This window comes from Jatropha curcas, chromosome 3 (assembly GCF_041381405.1).
Source record: "Jatropha curcas cultivar XTBG-Jc1 chromosome 3, XTBG_Jcur_1.0, whole genome shotgun sequence".
Classification (NCBI taxonomy): Eukaryota; Viridiplantae; Streptophyta; class Magnoliopsida; order Malpighiales; family Euphorbiaceae; genus Jatropha; species Jatropha curcas.
This window is the reverse complement of record NC_143153.1, coordinates 21,163,236-21,173,889: the sequence shown is the minus strand read 5'-3', so window position 1 is coordinate 21,173,889 and position 10,654 is coordinate 21,163,236. Positions and strand designations below refer to the sequence as shown.

The 10,654-nt window shown below is 29.1% G+C and overlaps 1 protein-coding gene across 1 annotated transcript; it reads left to right on the top strand.

The window, feature by feature from the left end:
• The first annotated feature begins 965 nt into the window (after window positions 1-965).
• On the top strand, window positions 966-4,711 carry CHX15 (cation/hydrogen exchanger 15). The gene is made up of 3 exons (XM_012215196.4): window positions 966-1,349; window positions 1,903-2,898; window positions 3,121-4,711. The coding sequence occupies exons 1-3, from the start codon at window positions 1,131-1,133 to the stop codon at window positions 4,399-4,401; spliced, it is 2,496 nt and encodes an 831-aa protein (XP_012070586.1). The 5' UTR covers window positions 966-1,130; the 3' UTR covers window positions 4,402-4,711.
• The last annotated feature ends 5,943 nt before the right edge of the window (window positions 4,712-10,654 follow it).

The following is a 10,654-nucleotide window of genomic DNA, read 5'->3' as shown; positions in this document are numbered from 1 at the left end:
TAAAAAGTAAAAATTTCCGATAGTCTTCAGAGAGGTCTCAAAAAAGGTTACATATTAATTTTATTGTTACATAAAAATATGTTTATAAGGATACCATTTATTTTAAAAAATTACCAAATTATAAACAAATTAAAAATATTATTATAAATAAATTAATATACATTTTTAAAAAATAAAAAAAAAGTTTCTAAACATGTTTCACAATATTTATTTCTTTTAATTCTGAAAGTTATTGATATTTTTATTATAACAAGTCAACACGTTTTTCATTTTTTTTTTCTATTTTTTATTTTCTAAGAAAAGTATTTTCTTATAAAATTGCAAATAAATAAACAAAAAAAATATTTTTAAAGTAAACACATCCAAAATTTTATATGAAAAAAATGTCACAAATATATCTATAAATAACTTCATAAAATTAAAAAGTAATTCAGAAGTCATTAATTAGTAAAGTGTGAGTACAAATACATAACAAAAATTAGTAAACAGGTAAGAAATTTTTTAACTTTTTTATTTAATCCATTAGAAAATTGGTTTTCATCAAGGAATATTTTTATTTGGTGAATAATAATAATAATAATAATAATAATAATAATCAAATGCATTTTTAATTTAAACATCACACACTATTATTTTACGATGCATTTTATAACGATTGAACAATTCGAGTCGTGTATTTTTATAGGTTAAACATAAAATGAAAAATCTAAAAAGTAAACATAGTTGCATTAATAATTTTCATTTAGTTGATTATAGATATTTCATTGACACATTGTCCAACAAAGAAAGTAATTGACTCGTCTTAGTTGGTTGTATCATTACAATTTCTTAAAATAGACCTCTCTCTCTGTTTGATTTACGCCACAAAACAGAGAGCACCAAATGGGGCGGGTAGCCACCAGAGTTAAACATAATTCACAATTCTCTTTCTTGTTGAAAAATAAACATAATAAAAGAAACTAAAAAAAAAAAAAAAGAAATTCTCTTTCTAGCCAAAACAAAACAATACCGTTCTTCCATGCTCTTATCCATTCATGTTTACTTGTATTCAAAAGAGCATATATTAGGCTATGCTTAGGGATAATCTTTAAAGAAACAAGTGCTGGTGAGGTTGGCTATTGAAGGAGAAAATGGGTGATAAAAAGCCAACGAGTAATACAACGGAAGACGCAATAGTATGCTATGCACCAACTATGATAACAACAAATGGTGTATGGCAAGGTGATAATCCTTTAGATTACTCACTTCCTCTTTTCATCTTGCAATTGACATTGGTTGTTGTCACCACTCGGGTTCTTGTTTTCCTCCTCAAACCTTTTCGCCAACCTCGTGTTATATCTGAGATTATGGTGAGTATGTCTTTCTTATTTGGGCTTATAATGCGTCTCTGGTGTTCTTGACCTCATAACCCTTTTAATGTTTTGCCTTTAAAGTTTTCAAATTTTTTTCATTAACATAATCAATTAAACCGAAAATTGATGTTAAAAATGCTTTTCAAGAATCCAATTTCATAATTTAGTGAAAAAGTTTATTTTCATTCAATATTGTTATCAAGACAAAAACTTTTGTTAAAAGGTAAATTTAGCATTTTTTGGACAAAGAAAATCAAAATACTAAAAAAATTCCAAATTGACATACACATACCATTCTACTTTACATTGAATTTTTTTTTTTAAAAAAATCATGTGATTTTAAATATGATTGACTTGATATATTTACAGATTAGGGTTTTGATTCAAGTGCTTAATTCTTTCAATCCTTTCCTTTCCTAGCAATTTAAAAAGCCAATAGACCACAACTCATACGATTTCTATTCAAGAATTGCAATTCTTTTGTTTTTTTTTTCATTAAAATTGTTCATTATCAATGATATTCATATAAATACATGAATACCATTTGTAGGGTGGCGTCATTTTGGGTCCATCAGTGCTTGGACGCAACAAAGCATTTGCAAGTACATTATTTCCTTTGAGAAGCGTGATGGTTCTTGAAACAATGGCAAATGTGGGTCTCCTTTATTTTTTATTCCTTGTTGGAGTAGAGATGGATATTTCAGTAATCAGAAGGACTGGGAAAAAGGCCTTCGCCATAGCTATTGCGGGTATGATCTTGCCCTTCTTCACTGGCTTGGCCTTCTCTTACCTTATGCACAGGGAAGCACACGACATGAACAAAGGAACTTTTATCCTATTCCTTGGTGTTGCTCTCTCTGTTACTGCTTTTCCTGTGCTTGCACGGGTCCTTGCAGAGCTTAAACTCATCAACACAGAGCTTGGTAGGGTTGCCATGTCTTCAGCTCTTATTAATGACATATGTGCTTGGATTTTGCTATGCTTTGCCATTGCACTAGCTGAGAATGATAGTGCTTCTTTAGCATCCTTTTATGTGATATTATCTAGTGGAGCATTCGTTGTTTTGTGCGTTTATGCGGTTAGACCAGCCATCTCATGGATTATTCGAAGAACCCCAGAAGGAGAAACATTCAGTGACTTTTATATATGTCTTATTCTCACTGGAGTGATGATTTCAGGTTTTATAACAGATGCCATTGGGACACATTCTGTCTTTGGAGCTTTTGTATTTGGTTTGATAATCCCAAATGGACCACTTGGGGTTACTCTTATAGAAAAGTTAGAAGACTTTGTGTCAGGGCTTCTACTTCCTCTTTTCTTTGCTATGAGTGGGCTTAAAACTAATGTGGGGGCCATTGAGGGAGCTGCCACTTGGGGGCTTCTAGCACTTGTCATATTTCTTGGAAGTGCTGGTAAAGTTGCTGGTACTCTTATTGTTACAACCTTCTATCAAATGCCTATACGCGAAGGTCTTACTCTTGGCTTACTCATGAACACAAAAGGCCTTATTGAAATGATTATTCTCAACGTTGGAAAGGATCAAAGGGTATGCATACTAATACTAATCCAACTTACAATATGCAAAACTATACACATATATGCTTATAAAATGAATGTCTTTTCTTTTTTCATGAAAGGAAGGGTATGGTTTACTAAACTTATGATCTGCAATTCAATTAGCTTTCCTACATTTATGCTTCAACTACTTTAATGGAAACTCTAATGCATAATTACTAAGCATGTGTTGATGAAATACAATGGGCTGCAGGTATTAGATGACGAGTCTTTTGCAATCATGGTGATAGTAGCTGTAGTTATGACTGGACTCGTCACACCTATTGTTACTGCAATATATAGGCCCACAAGGAAATTCGTACCATACAAACGTCGAACAATCCAAAGATCGAAACCAGATGCAGAGCTAAGAATATTGGTGTGTGTACACACGCCTCGAAATGTTCCAACAATCATCAACCTCTTAGAAGCCTCCAACCCTACCAAGAGATCACCAATGTGTGTATATGTGCTCCATCTAGTTGAACTCACTGGACGTGCATCTGCCATGCTTATAGTTCATAACACTAGAAAATCTGGTCGGCCCGCCCTTAACAGAACTCAAGCTCAATCTGATCACATTATTAATGCTTTTGAAAATTATGAACAACATGCAGTTTGTGTTAATGTTCAACCCTTAACTGCTATTTCTCCTTACTCCACCATGCATGAAGACGTTTGTAACTTGGCAGAGGATAAACGAGTTGCCTTTATAGTTATCCCTTTTCATAAACAACAAACAGTTGATGGTGGAATGGAAGCCACAAACCCAGCCTTTCGAATGGTGAACCAAAATTTATTAGCCAATGCACCTTGCTCAGTAGGAATTCTTGTAGATAGAGGGCTTAGCGGCTCTACTCGCCTGGCCACAAACCAACTATGTCACCATATAGCTGTGATATTCTTTGGGGGACCAGATGATAGGGAGGCATTATCATATGCCTGGAGAATGTCTGACCATCCAGGGATAAACTTAACTATATTGCGGTTTATTCCAGGTGAGGATGCAGCTCAACCGGCAAGACAATCCCCTGGTGACCCTAATGACCCTAGGATATTGACTGTGGAAACAGAAGATCAAAGAGAGAAGCAACTTGATGAAGAGTTCATAAATGAATTTAGGATGCATACTGCTAATGATGAATCTGTCTTCTACACTGAAATTATTGTGAACAATGGAGAAGAAACAGTGGCATCAATAAGGGCAATGGATATTAATGCTCATGACTTGTTCATAGTTGGAAGAGGGCAAGGGATGATATCTCCACTTACAGCAGGACTTACAGATTGGAGTGAGTGTCCAGAGCTTGGTGCAATTGGAGATTTGCTTGCATCCGCTGATTTTGCTGCTACAGTTTCAGTGTTGGTAATACAACAATATGTTGGGATAGGGTTAGAAGCAGAGCCAGTTGCTACACCTGAGAGTCTATCCATGTCGGAGGATCAATACCATGGTCTACAATTAATGAATAAACAACCACAATCGACAAGGTAAGCCTTCAAGTGAGACTAATTGCAACAATACCTCAACAAGTAGATTCTGATTAAAGAAGCAAGCTCAAAACAATTCTTTGACCTTGCTTACACCACAAACCAATTATTTTAAAGCTTGGGCTTTAAAAACCAATAGGGAATATAAGCATCACTGTAATATCCATTCCCTTCTATGACATTCCCTATTCTAACATAGATAGATATGTCTCACTGACTTTGTGAAATTCAAGTTGTATGAAGTTTAATTCTCGATTAAAACTATTTTGGACAACTAAATAATATATCCAGTAAAAAAAAATAGGACACCCTGTTTTGTACAGTATCTTAATTGAATTGTATATTATTGATTAGTAAATTCAGTTTAATTCTATATCAACAAATACCAAACTCCAAATAATAAACTAATATATTTCCTAAATATTTGGTGGAATTGACGAACAACAATAACAATATTTTTTTTATGGGCACTGATACATGGTTCCCACCGAACTCTTCTCGATGTTATGTTAATATAAGTAAATGTCTTGAGGTGGGACAATGCACAACTGTAGAGGAGACGATAGTTTCTTGCCAACAGCGTGAATATAAGATATAGTGAAAGTTATTTTGGTAACTTCATGGTTAAGATCTTAGGGGTAATCTGAGCATATTGCGATTATGAAACAAGACATAGACCAATTGAACTTCATGGAGAAGGATAACCCATGGATTATTAATTTTTTATGAAATGTTTATCAATTTAGTTAGCTTCATATTTATAACTAATTTATGTAGTACATTTTCTAGTTCGATGGAGATGCATAAATTTATTCTTTGATGATATCAAAATTTAACATTTATTATGTTGTTTACCAAAAATTTATGTAAATTTTAAAATTTATCATGTTAGTTTTTATTAACTTAATATTTTTAATCGTAGAAATAATAATTTTAAAAACTATATATATGACGTTTGTGGTTATCTTTCCTTTTATAAGTATTTTTTTCTATGGATCAAACTTTAACTTTACAGTGGTCTTTGGCAACACTCATGTTTTATAGATATAAATTAAAATTTGACAATAACATTTAACGATATATTCACACACTAGCTAGTATTTAACAACATACATTGTATCTGTTGTTTTTTATTGTAAATTATTTAATTTATAACTCTTATTATTTACCATGAGCTATGCTCGTCATTATTTTAATTTCTAGTAAAAAATAATTAAACATAATAAGTAATAAAATTATAAAAATATACAGTTATACAAAATATTTACCATAGTTCGATTTTCATCCGTATTAATATTCTTTTTTGTAAAATTTGAATAAAAATATTCATAAATCTAAAAATTGAAAAATGTTCATAACAATTTCTAAAATCTAATTTTATTACAGAAGTAAATACTACTCAACAATAAAATAGTAACAATTATCATTTAGTTTCATAAGCAATTTGGTGATGCCTAACATAGAATGCCATGACTAAAATATAGGTGTGCAAAACTACCGACTGTAATGCACCGAAAACTGGATCAACTCATTTCGGTTCAGATCGATCAACTATTCAAGAGAGGTTCAGTTTAATCGGTTTAAATTGAAGTTGTTGTTTGGTTGGAGTCAATTTCATAGAAGTTCATCGATTTCATAGAAATTCATCGGTAAAACAATTCTTTGACCTTGCTTACACCATAAACTAATATATATATATATATATATATATATATATATATATAAGCAGATCAGTTTGTGTTATATGAAAACCAAATGTAAGCCTTTGAAATTGCCAAGTATGAGGAGGACAATAATTATTCAGCGCGATTATAATCAGATAAGGTATAATGAAGCAATTTTATGAAAATAAGTTGTTTTATATTTTTAGATAATGTCTTTATTATGATAATATTTATTAGTTACATCCCATCAAGATAATACATTAAATTAAATTAAAATTTAATTAAAATACAAATAATCCAAACCATAAAATAAGAAATACTTAATTTCTTGGATGAGATTAAGTTGATTTTCCATTACATCTGACGTACAATTTTTATACTCAACTAGATAAAGTTTTCCTAGCTTATGAGCTCCATTTTCCTTCTAAATGAAGATTTTTTGTTTTTATTCTCGCTATTTTTTATTCATAGTTTTTTTATATGTCTTATAGTAGTTTAGAAAGTTATAGCAGTCTCATATACTAGGAGTTGAATTGCACGGAAACGAAACACGAGATATGAAACGTATGAGATACTATAATTTTTAAAAAAGGTAGAATATTCACTCACTTGAAACACATACTAAATAAGTAATACATTAATATTTTAAGTAAATAAACAATCATTTATAATAAACATAAAATAAAAAAAACACTAAATTTCTTATTTCAATGACACAAAAGAAAAAAAAAATAACACTTCATTTTTATTGGTAATAAAAAAAAATCTTAGTTGATTAGCTTGATATATATAGTAGTCTCATATACCACGAGCTAGGTTGCACAAATATAAGACACACGATATAAGGACGTGCGAAGTACGATAATTTTAAAAAAAGATAGGACATCTACACGCTTAGAACACAATACACTATGTAAGTAATACATTAATATTTCAAATAAATAAACAATCATTTATAATAAATTATAAACACAAAATAAAAAAAATTAATTTCTTATTTCAATGACATAAAAACAAATTAAAAAGACACTTCATTTTTTATTTGTAATAAAAAAATCTGGATTAATTAGCTTGCTGTATAGATTAGTCTCATAGACCAGGAGCTATGTTGCATGGAAACGGGATACGATAATTTGTAATAACAGTAGGACATCCACACGCGTAGGACGTAATACACTAAATAAGTAATATATTAATATTTCAAATAAATAAACAATCATTTATAATAAATCATAAACATAAAATAAAAAGTACTTAGTTTCTTATTTCAATGATACAAAAGCAAATAAAAAAATTATTTTTATTGATAATAAAAAAAAAACCTTAGTTGATTAGCTTGGTATAAGCAGTAGTCTTATATATCAGAAGCTAGGTTGCACGAACACAGGACACGGGATATGAGAATGTACAGATACGATAATTTTTAAAAAGTAGGACATCTATATGCTTAGGACATACTACTAAATAAGTAATACATTATTATTCCAAATAAATAAATAATCATTTATAATAAATCATAAACATAAAATAAAAAATACTTAATTTCTTATTTCAATATAATTAGTTAAATTCTCAAAGAAAAATATATTAATAGTGTGTATGCATTTTTTTTATGTAGGTCATACCATACATGGCTTTTACTATTATATACCTTATAAAAAGTTTCATACGATACTTAAGAAGACATATCTAAGAATCGAAATTTTTCAGCATATATGAGTAAGATACAATTTATCATTTTATTATATAATTTACTATTTTTGAATGATATTATAAAATACTATTTCATCTTTTAATATTACCTTGTGCACCGTGCGGATTATAAGGGAAATAAAGCAATTATCTTTTCACATAATATCATATAGGAGAAAAAAAACTTAATTAATATTAATAAATAAAAACTATTTTATTTGGAAATAAGAAACGAATATAAGGGAAAATAATTTCAATAATTTTCTCTTCAAATTAGAAGGAAATAAAAAACTATAAAAATTAATTTGTAGAGAAAAACTAATTTTCTTTTTCTTTTGTATCCAAAAAAATAAGTAACAAAAGTTTTTCCAAAAACAAATTTAGTCCCTTCTTATTTGTTCTGATTATTCATCTATAAAAAAGATATAAAAATAATTTTTAAAAAAAAACTTCATCACGTGATACGAGAACATATACGCTACGATAATTTTTAAAAAAGTAGAAAATTCACACACTTAGGATACACTACACTAAATAAGTATAATACATTAATATTTCAAATCAAAAAAACAATCATTTATAATAAATCATAACATAAAATAAAAAAATACTTAATTTCTTATTTCAAAATAATTAGTTAAATTCTCAAAATTATTATTAGTGTTGAAAAATACATTAATAGTGTTTGTGCATTTTTTGATGCAAGTCATACTAGGGGTGTCAAAATGGGTTACGATTCACCTAACACGCGAAATAAATGAATTAGAGTTGAGGTTAAATGAGTTCATGTCATAAACGAGTCACCTATTATGACACAAATATAAACGTGTTGTGTCGCGGGTTGACACGCAAGTTAGGCAAGTAACCTGTTTATTTAAGAGTAAAGAGGTAATTTTAGTGTTAAATATAATACTCCAACTAAAACCTATTTAAATTTTATTATTTTATTACTTTTTTATTTTAATTATAAATCTTGAAGAATTTATGCATTTTATGTTTTAAAATTTATATGGATCCCGTATATATATGGCACAACCCAAGAGGGGTGAATTGGGTTTCTGAAAAATAAAAGTGAAACTTTCAAAAACAAAATCAAAATTTTATTGCAGCGAAAATAGAAAGCGTTTGTGAGAGATAGTTATTAAGTTTCGAACTTCCTCATAAAGCTTAATTGCAAGATTAGAAAGACTTTGTAAAGAGTAGCAATTGATTAGAACTACTTCACAAATCTTAATCAATTTCAAGAACACTTTATGAAGGAAATTTATTGCGTTTAGAACTATTTCATAAAGTTTAGCAAAATATTAAAGATTCGTGAAAGATAGTTATTGAATTTTAGAATTGCTTCACGGAGCTTTAAGCAAACTTAGAAAACTGATTAAAATCCAAATTATGATTTATACTGAATATAGAAGAACAAATTAGAATTTGGTATAATCACAATACAGAAATCCAGTGTTCTAATGTTCAATAAAGATAAAGCTTATTTGAGTTTAGAACCATAAACCATTAACAACTTTGCATTTCTAAAAGCTTAATAGAAGTGTAAATGAAAAAGAATCAAACAAAACTTCAAAAAATAAAAAGGTAAACACAACGATTTATAGTGATTCAGCACTAACTTGCCTACATCTACTCCCCAAGACTCATCTAGAGATCCTCCACTATGTTATCTCTTTTCAAGGGTAAGAGACAAACCAACAGTAAAAGGCAATAGATCAATACCTAGATCTACCCATTGTCCCACTAGATTTTTCAAAGGTTCTAGTCAACCTCAACCCTTTCTATTTTTGCAGAGAACAGAAACTCAAATCAAGACATTAGAATCTCACTCAAGAAGAAGGTGGCTTGCTAACCTATTCCACCATAGCTTTTCACCTAAGCTATTACACAAAAGTTTTTCAATTAAAAAGCCTGTCTACAATAGATTACAGAATCTATATAGACAGAGAGAAATGCAAATATAAGCATAGGAAAAACAGAAATCAAGTTTAGAAAATCGATTTAAAGAATAACTGTTTTTCAAAAGATGTTGTTATAAAATATTCTTTGTCTTAAAAATATTTTGTGAAGGAAAAAGACAAAAAGAAATAAGGGGGTTAAGAGAGAGCTTTGAGAGATAAAACGTTAAAGCAATAAACTCTTACTCTTGTAAAACAAAATTACCCACATCTTCACAAGAGGAAGACGCCTTTTATAGAGGGATGAAGATCCCATTTTAGCTTTTAAAGAAGAATTTTGACTTTCCAAAACTAAAAGATACGGAGATCTTATTGTCAAAAATGATTTGAGTTAAAATCTTTTCTTTTAAGGTAAGCGAAAAAAAAAAAAAACAAGATTTTGGACTTTCTTTATAAAACAATTTTCGAAAATAAAAAGATATAGAAATCTTTTTCAAATATTTTGTTACCAAAAATATTTAAGACAAAATCCTTTTCTTTTAGGTAAGTAAATCAAAATCGAGATTTTGACTTTTATTATTTAATATAATTTTTTAAAAATCATTTTTGAGAAAGAGAAGAAATATTTTCGTGCTTATAAAAGAACATTCTCTCTATGCTACAATAAATCCTCAGAAACTTAACCACTAAAATCTTTAAAAGCCTTCATGGTCTTCAATTAATCTTGGATTTTATAGGAACTCGTCTTCTTTATCAATTTCTATATTTAGAAATAAACAAATTTGATAAAGTAGTATTAGCATATATAAAAATATTAAATTTATTTATTTTGAATAATCATCAAAATCTCAAGATATAATTGACCCTTGAGCCAACAATCTCCCCCTTTTCGATGATGACAAAATCAATAAATTTATCAAATATAAAATTATGTGCTCCCCCTAAATTTATGTATGTCAACAAAAAATCAAGTTCTAAACATAGCAAATGAGGTAAGATT